The sequence below is a fragment of the Lactuca serriola genome, chromosome 9, assembly GCF_051521515.1.
Source record: "Lactuca serriola cultivar US96UC23 chromosome 9, Lser_US96UC23_V15, whole genome shotgun sequence".
NCBI lineage: Eukaryota > Viridiplantae > Streptophyta > Magnoliopsida > Asterales > Asteraceae > Lactuca > Lactuca serriola.
Window position 1 is genome coordinate 180,397,684 of NC_136416.1, and position 13,007 is coordinate 180,410,690.

The 13,007-nt window shown below is 43.4% G+C and overlaps 1 protein-coding gene across 1 annotated transcript; it reads right to left on the minus strand.

Moving 5' to 3' along the window:
• Positions 1 to 2,019: 2,019 nt before the first annotated feature.
• LOC145073973 (gibberellin 2-beta-dioxygenase 1-like) lies at positions 2,020 to 3,979 on the minus strand. The gene is made up of 3 exons (XM_079020425.1): positions 3,427 to 3,979; positions 2,981 to 3,335; positions 2,020 to 2,628 (listed from the first exon to the last, which is right to left on the minus strand). Exons 1-3 carry the CDS (start codon positions 3,837 to 3,839, stop codon positions 2,368 to 2,370), a joined length of 1,029 nt encoding a protein of 342 aa, XP_078876551.1. The 5' UTR covers positions 3,840 to 3,979; the 3' UTR covers positions 2,020 to 2,367.
• Between the last annotated feature and the right edge of the window lie 9,028 nt (positions 3,980 to 13,007).

Here is a 13,007-nt window from a genome sequence, read left to right on the forward strand (position 1 = left end):
CATGGTTGAGTTCATGAGAGTGAAAGGTGGGTGTTTTTGGCTGGATTTGAAGAAGTGAGGAGTTTACGGTCCAGCCCCCATATAGGGTCGAAGCTGATGGGACACCTTCGTTGGTTTACACACCGAGTGGATAAGACCGAGGTTTACGGCTGTGAACTGAGGTTTACGGCTGCAAACGTTTTTTGGCTGCGAATCGTTTGCAGTCCGAGGGTTTACCGCCCAAGTGAGGGTTTGCAGGTCGGACAAGGTTCTTGGTTCCAAATGTTTTCCTCCTTAAACATACAACACCTTTGAATACAAGGTCTATATACTTATAACTCATTAATATAACCATATTAAGATAATTAAAGAAATAATTTTGACCTTTATTTGATATGTTTGATTTTCGTTGACCAAGATTGACTTTTACAAGATTTGAAATTACGGGTTGTCACACGTACCTGCACAAGCGTTGCGCGTATGAGATTCCACCCTCGCAAGTATTGTTGGAATACTATTGATCCATTCTTCTCCACTACCCACACCACTAACCAAGATTCCCTTGGTCCCCTCCATGACTCACATGATTTGAAATTGACCAATCACCTTCAAGCTTTAAATATGGATAGTCCCTGCTCAAAGTAAGAATCCATGACCCATCTTCAAAAGCCCACTTCATCCTAATCTTCAACTTTTAAAGCCCAAATCTCCTTTGATGAATCCGTAAAGCCTAATAATGCATCGAAAAGCCCACCAAGCCCAACTCCAGTCAAACCGCACCCGCAATGAGCTCCTTAACCCTGCAAAATATCTCATGCAAAATAGAGAGTATCTGACACGATCGATGATAAAGAAAATAAAGAATATACAATGCAATACTAATTAAAAGAGCTAGAAATACAGAAATAAACTAATAAAAATAAGGAAATAAAATAACCTATCATATATCTATCCTATAAATCGTTGCATTATATATTTTATATGAGATAAAAAAAAATATCCTCCACTTTTTTCTTCCAATGCATTCTCTTACCAGTTTTAGATCATATTCCATTTAATTCTACAAACCAAACAAATGACTAAAATTTTGGCCTACCTACGGTTGTTATGTAATTCATGCACTTTCGGTTTTCAAAGACCTTTGTTTGCACGGTTCAATGAATTTGTTTTTGTACTTTATTTTTGTGGGCCTCTTCCTCTCATGGAGTCATGGTCGTTGAGGTTAGTTTATCAATAATTCGTTTTTCTTTAAATCTTAATCCCTGATCATTAGAGTTTCATTTAGAAAGAGATTAAGGGATAACACATATAATTAGTGTTATTGTTGTTCTAAATAAAGAAATGTATTTATTTAGCCATGTGCCATAAATGACCGTTCAATTAACGACATCTTGTGAGATGGATGTTGCAATCTTTGCATATCATACATGGTCTTTCTCTTGTGTTACTATTACTTCATATTGGATTTGTGAAACTATAAGAGATTACATATTTTGAAAATCAAACTAGAAATTTAGTTTCTTTTAATGAATAACCCACACCGCTAAATCTACACTTTCGTTCCATTCAAGACTTAGAATGATTTGTAACAATTATAGAAATTAGTTAGGCAAATAAGCGACATTTTCATATGACAAACTTATTTTTGTGACATCTTTATATACAATTCTATAAATGTCACAAGATTTGACTCGTAACGTTCCTCATGACTTATAATCAATACAATATCCACTTTGAAACCAAGCGACTACATGTTTTTATTGCAACTAAACCCGTGTTTCCGTTATACTGATCTACGCGCACGTGGGTGGTTGCACTATGTATTCCCAATAATATAGAAAACTCATAATATCGACGAAGAAAAAATTGTCACATGAACCCATCATTTTGTTTTATATCTTTTCACCAACTGACTAGTTGCATTTTAATATAAATCATTCGGTAGATGTTTTCATGGGCGATCAAGCCAGCGGGAGATGCAAAGTCTTTCAAACTATGCAATATCATTACAAAAAAAATATATACATAAATACAAATGTCTTAACCTTTAACAAAGATATTTTATTGACAAATGAAATGTGTTTACAATTAGCTCTTCAAGTATAAGAGGGAAATTCCACAAAAGGGCAAGTAGATATGAAAATGAAATAAAAAGTAACATATTCCTTCTTTTCATGTCAACTATGTTCAAGAAAATAACAATATTATACCCCTTTTGGCTATTGATAACATATCAAAATATTTCCATGTGTGCTAAACATAAGCAAGGGTAAAACAGCAACTTCCTCACTCTAAAGATGTAGATCCGGACTTTTTTGTCCAGGATTTTTTTTCATCTGTGTACTACTATAACACTAACGATGGTTCAAAATATCGATTATGTTATCTTTAACTCAAGACTACAAGATTTTTTTTTTCAAAACGTCCAAGTCTATTGTCAGACAATCTTGAATTAAAAGCTGATTTTTTATATTCAAACCAAGTGAATTCTTTGTACAAGCTGGCTTCTTCTCTTTCCATAAGTGAAGGCAATGGTGCTATCTTCTCACTCAAAGGTGGTCCTCCAAAATAAATCATTGACATCCTACTTTTCACGCTATTTGCCACCACTCTATGCTTCACACTCTTGAATCTTCCATTTGTCATTACCTACATCAATCATTTATAAACCCATAAAATAAAACAGATGTAGATAATAATAATAATAATAATAATAATAATTATCAAAAAAAAAAAAGATAATACGCTATCTTTATCATACCTACATGGCTACACGTATTCTATTATGGATTTTCATATGGTAAATTGACATGATGGATGGAGGTTTCCTAAGAGACTTGTAAGATTTTTTAATCAGATTTTTTAACTTAAAACGTACAATAAATAAAACTAGAAAGGTCTTTATTGTACTTGGAAAACGATTGATTACGACTTCAAATCATATGCCATGCAAGATTGACCGACAAATCGTGAACTTTTACAGAGGTCGCTATATGTGTACCTGTAACGAATCTCCAACATTTATGAAGAAGGAGTTTGAATCAGGAGGAACAGACATCCAACTCCCATCTCTCAATGATATTTCCAGACCCGAAGTGTTGTTGGATCGCAAAACCGAAATGATTTGTGGGTCTGTGTGTTCTCCAAATCCAATCAGTTTCCTTCCTTTCGGTTCGTGTTCTTGAAGCTCCGGGCATGGCGGATAGTAATTCAACCTGAAAACAGAGTCGCTTTCTTCATCCATCAACAGTTTGCTAAATACATTTCGTTGCTGGAGTTTCAATTCATCTGCTAATAATTCAAGAATATCACAAGCCATCTTCTTCACTGCTGTCACGTAATCATTCACAAGACTTCTACAGAAACAAATCAAAACCAAGATTTCAGATCATATAGAGATAGAGAAAAAATGAGCTCGAAGATTACACGTTTTTAATGGATTCTTACTGGAATTTTTCTGGGTGTTCTTCAAAAATGGAGAGGGTTGGATTTTTGTTATCGGAATCGAGTTTGGCGTTGAGAAGAAGATATTCAACCCAACCAAAATCACCGTTTTGGCCAAGAAGTTTGTTCCCATATCCGAAGGGATTGGGTGGACCAGCTTTTTGTTTGACAGAAAGAGGAGAGGAGAAGAACTTAACGGCTTCTGATTCAAGTTTACTGATAAGTTTCATTGGAACGCCATGATTGACAACCTTGAAGAATCCAAAATCTTGACAGGCTTTAACGAGGAGCTGTTTTGATTCAGATTTGGAGAGGTCAATCAGGGGAATAGTTGGAAAACTTGGGGAGTTGTTGTTGTTTGGTTTGCAGGGCTTGACGAAGAGCTGTTCGAGTGGGGGTTTGGAAATGGCCACCATTGTTTAAGCTTGAAAAGCAGAAAATCTACGGCTTATAGAAACGATTTGGGGTAGTTCTTCAATTTAATAATGGGAGTTTTGTTGATGTGTTTGAAGGAAAAAAAAACGAGGGATACGAACACAGAAGTTGGTTCTTGCTTTGCTATTTGTAGGGAGAGAGAGAGAGAGAGAGAGAGAGAGAGAGAGAGAGAGAGAGAGAGAGAGAGAGAGAGAGAGAGAGAGAGAGAGAGAGATTTTAAATGCGGTCAAATAATAAAAAATGTCCAATTTTATAACATTTATGCTCATTTTCGATTTTTGGGTATAAAGTGTAAAGAATGAATACTTTGTGCCGTATGTGGAATGTTATCTTGTTTTAAAAAATGACACTTATTTATGAAATAAATAGAAAATTACTTTGTTTTCGTAAGTTTTTTTATTCCTTGGTTAGTAATGATATACCCGAATCGGCCAAACGAGTAAATACCGACTCGGGTACACTGCAACGCAACGACCAAGATTATTCTTCACAAACGCAACCACTAACCATGGGTTGATAGCAATATATGCTAGACAAACCTCAAACCAAACCTCAAACCTCAGAACCAACATATCCCAAAAAAAGGATAACGTACATATATTCACAATAAAGAAAATAAGAAAGTACGAAGCAAACAATTGTTCTTACCCGGGTTATGCAAGGAACCGGGTAAGAGGTTGATCCAACTTTTTCTATGAAGTCCATAAAAAGCAAGTTCGGATAAAGAAAATATGTTAGGCTTTTCTTTCTAATTAAGCAACACACGTACCAGCAATCTAACTCACGAATCGGATAGCCATATTAGGGAAACACCTCGATATTGCTTCCTGACCTAGTCTCAATCTATTTTGCAGCGTGACTTCTCGCATGAAACTTGGAGGATAAATTTTCCCAAACATTACAAGACGTTTGAGAAGCAACGCAACATCATTTGCACCATCTGTATCATCACACTAAGCAATGCAACCACAAAATCACCAAGTAAACTTTAGGAGAAATACACAACATAATAGAATGACCTACCTACCAAAAATCACATATCAAACACCACTCCTTAACAACACAACAATGCAAATAGAGTTGATGCTGAAAATTTAGATTCCGAAACTATTAATGGGGAGCAGGACAATACAAAACAATGGAACACGAGAACAATAACACAACAAAAATAACTCGTATAGGAAATAACAAAATAACATTAAATGAACTATTCACCAAGCAACATGTAACACCCGGATTCCCAGGTATATTAATTATTCCTTTATTTTGGAGGTTGGGAGGGACTCGGCGAGTTGGTGTTCAGACTCGCCGAGTATGGTCGCGGATTTGAATCCGAGTTCAAAGTTCAACTCGACGAGTTCATGAGTGGACTCGGCGAGTCCATGTTGTTTAATGAAACTCTAATTTCCTGGGTTTGGGACCTATTTAAAGGCCCTTAGGGACGTCATTTGCGGCTACCAAACCCCAGAGAGAAACCCTAAGAGACCTAGAGCGTTTGTGAGGAAGGAGAGGCCATTCTTGATCATTTTGTTGGTGTAATAGCAAGAAGGAGGTGACCAAGGCAAGAGGAGGCTGAAGGAGGTGCGAGGTGCGATTCTGGTGATTTCAGAGTTCAGAGACTTCATCTTTAGGTATTTGTTCGGACCTTCTTCAGATTTGGTGTTGATTCTTAGAGTTAGGGTTTTCTAACACCTTTAGAGGATGGATATGTGGAGCAATTGGTCCCCTCTCGAGTTTATGCTTTGGATCTGGACTCAAAGAGGTCCAGAGACCTTAACCCTTGGAGCTTTATGAGCTATTTTGGGAGCCATGAACTTTGGATGTTGTTTTTGGGACTAAATCACCAAGTGAGACCATCTAGATGTTATATGTGTGTCAAGGTCTGAACTTTATGTGATTAGCATGCTTGGGAAGGTCAGATCTATGGATTAAAGGAACAGATCTGACCTCAGGAGGTCTATGGAGTTTGTGCATGGCATGAACTTGCCGAGTCCAAAGATGAGACTTGGCGGGTAGGGTTAGGGTTTTCCGTAAATCACTCAGTGAGTAGACTTGCCGAGTTGGGGAAATAACTTAGTGAGTCAGAGGGGGATTAGGAGACTGGAGTCCAAGGCAAAACTCGCCGAGTTGTTCTTAAGACTCGGCGAGTTGAGTGGGGGTGGCCCCGTGATTTATGCCAGGTGTGACTCGTCGAGTAAGGGGAGGAACTCGACGTGCCAAGCGGGACTAAAAGAGTTAGTGGACACGTGTAGACTCGCCGAGTCGCCCAAGTGCACTCGACGAGTCGGGTCAAAGTTTGACCGTTGAATTTTGTTGACTTTTAGGGTTGGGTTAACAATGTGGCCTTTGAGCTAAAAGAGGGGCAAAATGGTCTTTTGCCTACTGAGGGTGCCTAGAGAGGGTTGAGTCTAGTCCCGAGAGTTATATTTATGAGAATATTTACTTTATTTGATTAGGCGGAGGCTAGTTCATATTTCTACCGAGTCAGAGATTTACCGAGACATTTGAGGTGAGTCTTCTCACTATACTTTACCTAGTGTGGTAACAAAGTTATGTGACAGAGTATTTTAGAGTTATATGTCAGTGTATTTGCATGTTATTATGTGTTGTGATTTATTGTGATATGAGATATACATGATTCAGAGTTTACAGAGTTAGGACTAGTGGGTCCACAGAGTTGTGGTACCCAGAGGGTCCCACAGAGGTATACGACCAGAAGGTCAATAGAGTTACATCCTCGAGTGGCTGATATGTGTTTATGTGGTATTTTGGGGAACTCACTAAGCAAATATGCTTACAGTGTTATGTGTGGTGTTTTAGGTACCAGCGATGATCGCGGGAAGGCGCCGACATGACTCGTACACACGCACACTAGAGCTTATATATTGATCTTAGGGTTTTGTATTAAGATAACGATGATACAATGTTTTAAAACATGGATGTGAATGAAATTATATGATTTTTAAAATGCGAAAAATTGTTTAAATTTTTACGGTGTTACAAGTTGGTATCAGAGCCTTGGTTTGAGGGATTCGGATGCATCTTCGGGCGTATCTGAACTCAAACTGAGGATTTGAGGAAAATTTTAATAATAAAGTAAAATTTTTGAAAAGAGTAAAAAGAGTTTTGAGACAAACAAAGCAGAGCCGTGTGTACGATCAGCCATCGTCCGGACGGTGATTTCCCAAAATACCCTTACAATAAGCGTTATCAGATATGTTATGTTATGCTATATGATGAATTACGATATGCATGCTAGAGTACACTAGGTATTCTTATTAGGACTAGAGTGGCCTGATATATGATGCCTTAGTCTAGGGGCTTTTGTGACTAGAAATGTTTGAGAGTGTTTAAATAGTAGCAAGGTTCTTATGAGATATCTGTTTGTGAGTAGCACATGATTTAAGAGAGTAGAGTGCTTTGAAATTTGGGAATCTGGGAGGAGGACTTAGAATGGGTGCCGAGTCGGTGTGGTCGGTAGTATTGGGCCCGTACTACCGAAGGCACCGGGTCAGTGCGCAACCCAAGTAAGAATCCTTAGGGTACCAGGAACCAAGTAGGATTGGGGGTATCGAGTGTGTGCACGCTCGAGCGAGTCTTTGATATCTTGTGTTTTATTCCAGAGAGGTATCATTGTGGGAATGCGCCACAGACCAGGGACCAGTGGAGGGGGTGTGAGTGACGAGGAGCTCCGCCAGATGATTCATGATGAGGTGGCTGCTGCCATCCGCACTGAGATCCCATAGATGTTCGGGTCTATCAAGACCACCCAGATAGAGACATTTGATGAGAGATACGCTGCTCTTTCTGATGTTGTTGTTGCTGCGGCCACTACAGCTATAGCTACGGCTAGACCGCAGGGTGGTGATGCGTTGCTGTTCCGGGAGTTCAGCAACACAAAACCACCGGAGTTTGATGGGACCCAGGACCCGATTGCAGCGATGAGGTGGATTTCAGACATTGAGGGGTGTTTCTTTACTTGCTCATCTCCTGAGCATTTAAGAGTCCAGTTCGCACTGAACTAGCTTCGCTTGGGAGCGAAAGACTGGTGGAAGTTTCTGACGGCGCACTATACGCCTGCTGAGCTTGCTGCAGTGACCTGGGAGAGGTTCACTGCTATGTTTCGAGACGAGTACGTTCCCCAGGTGGAGAGGGAGCGTTTGGCCCAGGAATTTTTGACCCTCAAGCAGGGTACTGAGTTTGTCACAGTGATTACGAGGATGTTCCATGAGCGGGCGATGTTCTGCCCGGAGCACGTGTCCTCCGGGCAGGCACATATGAGCCGATATCTGAGCATTTTGAGGAGTGATATACGGGAGTTCGTGGCGAACTCAACGTACCAGACATTTGTTGAGCTTCAGGCAAATGCTCGGAAGAGGGAGATAGAGCTGGAGACTCAGGCTAGGGAGGAGGCTGAGTCTTAGGGACGGGATCGGCGACCGGCGCAGTCTTATCCGGCAGCCAAGCAGGCCAAGCCCGCTGATTCGAGATCTGGGAGTCAGAAGGGCCGCACTTGTGATAAGTGCGGAAAGAGCCACGATGGGGTGTGTAGAGCGGGATCTTGCTACAAATGTGGAAAGGAGGGGCATATGGCCAAGGATTGCCCCAAGGGGTTTGCAGTATGTTTCCACTACAACCAGACCGGACACCGCAAGGCAGAGTGTCCACAGTTGCGAGGGACAGCCCAGGGAGCACCTCAGGGATCTGCCCCTGCTGCTATCAGAGCTGCTGAGAGCCGGCCAGTGAAGGCCGAGGTACCGAAGGCGCAAGGGAGAGCCTTTCAGTTGACTGCAGAGGAGGTCCGCGCTGCGCTGGACATCGTGGCTGGTATATATCCTTTATTGTATTTATTTCAATGTTGGGATATTGTTTTTATTCCGTGTTATGTGTAGGTACTTTTCTTGTGAATCATGTACCTGCCTTGGTGTTATTTGACTCGGGTGCGAGTCGGTCTTTTGTATCTTTGGCTTTTAGTCAGCACATTAGTATTAGCCGAGAGGCGTTGAGTCGAACTCTGAGAGTTTCCATAGCTGGCGAGAGGATGGTTTATGCCGCCGAAGTGATCCAAGGATGTGTACTCGAGATTTTCGGCGTCGAGTTTCTGATTGATTTGGTTCCTATTGCGATAGGGGATGTCTGTGTCATCGTGGGCATTGACTGGTTGAGCAATTAGGAGCGGTTATCGACTGCGAGAGATAGCTGGTGACCATACGAGACCCTAATGGGGGACTTCTTACGGTGTATGGCGAGGGTACACGTTTTGGATCAGCATTTTGTTCGGCCGCTAGAGCGAGATAGAGTCTACAACAGGGCTGTAGGGGATTTGTAGCATATGTGATGGATGTGAGGGTTGATTCAGAGAGCCGGAGGTCAGTTGATGAGGTTCCGATAGTGCTTTAGTTTCCAGATGTATTTCCAGAAGAGTTGTTGGGTGTGCCTCCGGAGAGGCAGGTAGAGTTCAGTATCGATTTGGTTCCGGGGCTGTGCCTATCGCCAAGGCGCCTTATCGCCTCGCGCCTCCAAAGATGAAGGAGTTGTCCTTGTAGCTTCAGGAGCTGCTGGGGAAAGGGTTTATTCAGCCGAGCAGCTCACCGTAGGGAGCGCCCATCCTTTATGTCAAGAAGAAGGATGATTCACACCGGATGTGCATTGATTACCGGGAGTTGAACAAGCTAACGGTCAAGAACCGTTACCCATTGCAGATTATCGACGATCTGTTCGATCAGTTGCAGGGAGCATCTTGGTTCTCCAAGATCGATTTGAGGTCTGGATATCACCAGGTGAGGGTGCGAGACAAGGACATCCAGAAGACAGCATTCAGGACTCGTTATGGACATTACGAGTTCATGGTGATGCCTTTCGGACTCACCAGTGCACCGGTGGTGTTCATGGATCTCATGAATAGAGTGTGCAGGCCGATGTTGGATCGCTCGGTGATAGTGTTCATCGACGACATATTGGTGTATTCGAGATCCAGAGAGCAGCATGAAGAGCATTTGAGGGAGATCCTCGGAGTCCTGAGATAAGAGAGGCTTTATGTCAAATTCTCCATGTGTGATTTTTGGTTGCGAGAGGTCTAGTTCCTAGGGCACCTTGTTAACCAGAAAGGGATATTGGTCGACCCGGCCAAGATTGAGGCAATGATGAGTTGGGGGGGCCGAGGTCACCTACCGAGATCAGGAGTTTCCTAGGGTTGGCTGGTTATTATCGGAGATTTATCAGGGATTTCTCCAAAATCGTTGTACCACTCACCAAGTTGACCCGGAAGGGTGTTACTTTTTCCTGGGGTCCAGAGCAGTAGGCCTCCTTTGAGACACTTCGCCAGAGATTATGCGAAGCTCCGGTGTTAGCCCTTCCGGAGGGGATGGAGGACTTTGTAGTGTATTGTGACGCGTCGATATCTGGGCTGGGAGCGGTGCTTATGCAGACGGGTCATGTGATAGCATATGCATCGAGGCAGCTGAAGCCTCATGAGAAGAGGTATCCCACCCACGATCTGGAGTTGGGGGCGGTGGTGTTCGCCCTCAAGATCTGGCGTCAATATCTGTATGGGGTTCGGTGTACCATATACACGGACCACAAGAGCCTAAAGTATCTAATGGATCAGCCCAAACTGAATATGCGTCGGAGGAGATGGTTGGATGTGGTGAAGGATTACGATTGTGAGATCTTGTACCACCCGGGCAAGGCTAATGTTGTAGCCGATGCACCGAGCCGAAGGGCGGAGGGCGCCCCGATGCGAGATGTTTGTTTGAGATTGACAGTGATGACTCCAGTGTTAGACACTATTCGTGGGGCCCAGGCTGAGGCCATGAGGCCAGAAAGCTAGAAGAAAGAGCGAGTTGTCGGGCTAGTATCAGAGTTCGTTACCGATGGCCGGGGGCTTATCACATTCCAGGGTAGGATATGGGTATCGTTTGTGGGCGGGACGTGTTCCATTTTGATGGAAGAGGCTCATAGATCGTAGTCCTCGATCCATCTCGGGGCCACTAAGATGTATTTGGACCTGAAGATTGAGTATTGGTGGCCTTGTATGAAGAGGGATGCCGCATGGTTTGTAGAGAGATGCTTGACCTGTCGCAAGGTTAAGGCCGAGCACCAGCATCCAAATGGTAAGCTGCAGCCGCTAGAGATTCCCGAGTGGAAATGGGAACAGATTACCATGGACTTCATCACCAAATTGCCAAGGACTGCGAGAGGTGTTGATGCAATTTGGGTGATTGTGGACAGGTTGACGAAGACCGCTCATTTCCTTTCTATCAGTGAGAGTTCTTCCGTGGAGAGGTTGGCAGAGATGTACGTGAGAGAGGTGGTATCGCGGCATGTAGTTCCGACCTCGATTGTCTCAGATCGAGATGTACGTTTCACTTCCCGATTCTGGAAGAAGTTTCATGAGGAATTGGGTACGAGACTGCATTTTAGTACCGCATACCACCCACAGACTGACGGGCAGAGTGAGCGGACGATTCAGACACTCGAGGACATGATCCGAGCATGTGTGTTGGACTTTGGCGGAAGTTGGGATACGTACTTGCCCTTGGCAAAGTTTTCCTACGAACACAACCATCATTCGAGCATTGGTATGCCACGCTTCGAGCTGTTGTATGGGAGGAGGTGTTGGACTCCCATTTACTGGGGAGAGGTAGGACAGCGTGTGATGGGTAGTACCGAGATCGTGCTCCAGATGATAGAGCAGATTCAGCTGGTCAGACAGAGGTTGTTGACCGCTCAGAGTCGTCAGAAGAGTTATGCGGACAGGTGCCGGTCCAAGCTCGAGTTTCAGGTCGGCGACTTCATGCTCCTGAAGGTCTCTCCTTGGAAAGGAGTGATTCAATTCAGGAAGAGGGGCAAGTTGGGGCCCCGATATATTGGTCCTTTCAGAGTGATTGCGAGAGTAGGCAAGGTAGCCTACCGTTTGGAGTTACCTGCCGAGTTGGGTCAGATTCATGACACTTTCCACATGCCGCAGCTGAGAAAGTGTATAGCCGACGAGTTGGCAGTGGTTCCATTAGATGATATTCATGTGGATGCGAGCCTGAACTATATTGAGAGACCGGTGGCGATTAGGGATCAGAAGATCACGGTTTTGAGGAACAAGGAGGTGCCTCTGGTGCAGGTCTAGTGGCAGCATTGGAAAGGGTGAGAGTTGACTTGGGAGCCGGAGCATGAGATGCGGGAGCAGCATCCAGAGTTGTTTGCAGAGTTAGACTTCGAGGGCGAAGTCTAATTCTAGTAGGGGATAATTGTAACACCCGGATTCCCAGGTATATTAATTATTCCTTTATTTTGGAGGTTGGGAGGAGACTCGGCGAGTTGGTGTTCAGACTTGCCAAGTATGGTCATGTATTCGTATCCGGGTTCACAGTTGGACTCGACGAGTTCATGAGTGGACTCGACGAGTCCATGCAGTTTACTGAAACCCTAATTTCGTGGGTTTGGGACCTATTTAAAGGCCCTTAGGGCCGTCATTTGCGGCTACCAAACCCCAGAGAGAAACCCTAAGAGACCTAGAGCGTTTGTGAGGAAGGAGAGGCCATTCTTGATCATTTTGTTGGTGTAATAGCAAGAAGGAGGTGACCAAGGCAAGAGGAGGCTAAAGGAGGTGCGATTCTAGTGATTTCAGAGTTCAAAGACTTCATCTTGAGGTATTTGTTCGGACCTTCTTCAGATTTGGTGTTGATTCTTAGAGTTAGGGTTTTCTAAACCCTTTAGAGGATGGATATGTGGAGCAATTGGTCCCCTCTCGAGTTTATGATTTGGATCTGGACTCAAAGAGATCCAGAGACCTTAACCCTTGGAGCTTTATGAGCTATTTTGGGAGCCATGAACTTAGGATGTTGTTTTTGGGGCTAAATCACCAAGTGAGACCATCTAGATGTTATATGTGTGTCAAGGTCTGAACTTTAGGTGATTAGCATGCTTGGGAAGGTCAGATCTATGGATTAAAGGAACAGATCTGACCTCAGGAGGTCTATGGAGTTTGTGCATGGCATGAACTTGCCGAGTCCAAAGATGAGACTCGGCGGGTAGGGTTAGGGTTTTCCGTAAATCACTCAGTGAGTAGACTTGCCGAGTTGGGGAAATAACTCAGTGAGTCAGAGGGGGATTAGGGGACTGGAGTCCAAGGCGGAACTCGCCGAGTTGTTCTT

What these genes read in the sequence shown, in the direction of transcription:
- LOC145073973 (XM_079020425.1), bottom strand. Translation starts at nt 3,839, where the DNA reads ATGGTGGCCATTTCCAAACCCCCACTCGAACAGCTCTTCGTCAAGCCC. An exon ending in GAACACCCAGAAAAATTCCA is followed by an intron (nt 3,336 to 3,426) that starts GTAAGAATCCAT and finishes TTGTTTCTGTAG; the next exon opens with AAGTCTTGTGAATGATTACG. An exon ending in ATGTTGGAGATTCGTTACAG is followed by an intron (nt 2,629 to 2,980) that starts GTACACATATAG and finishes TGATTGATGTAG; the next exon opens with GTAATGACAAATGGAAGATT.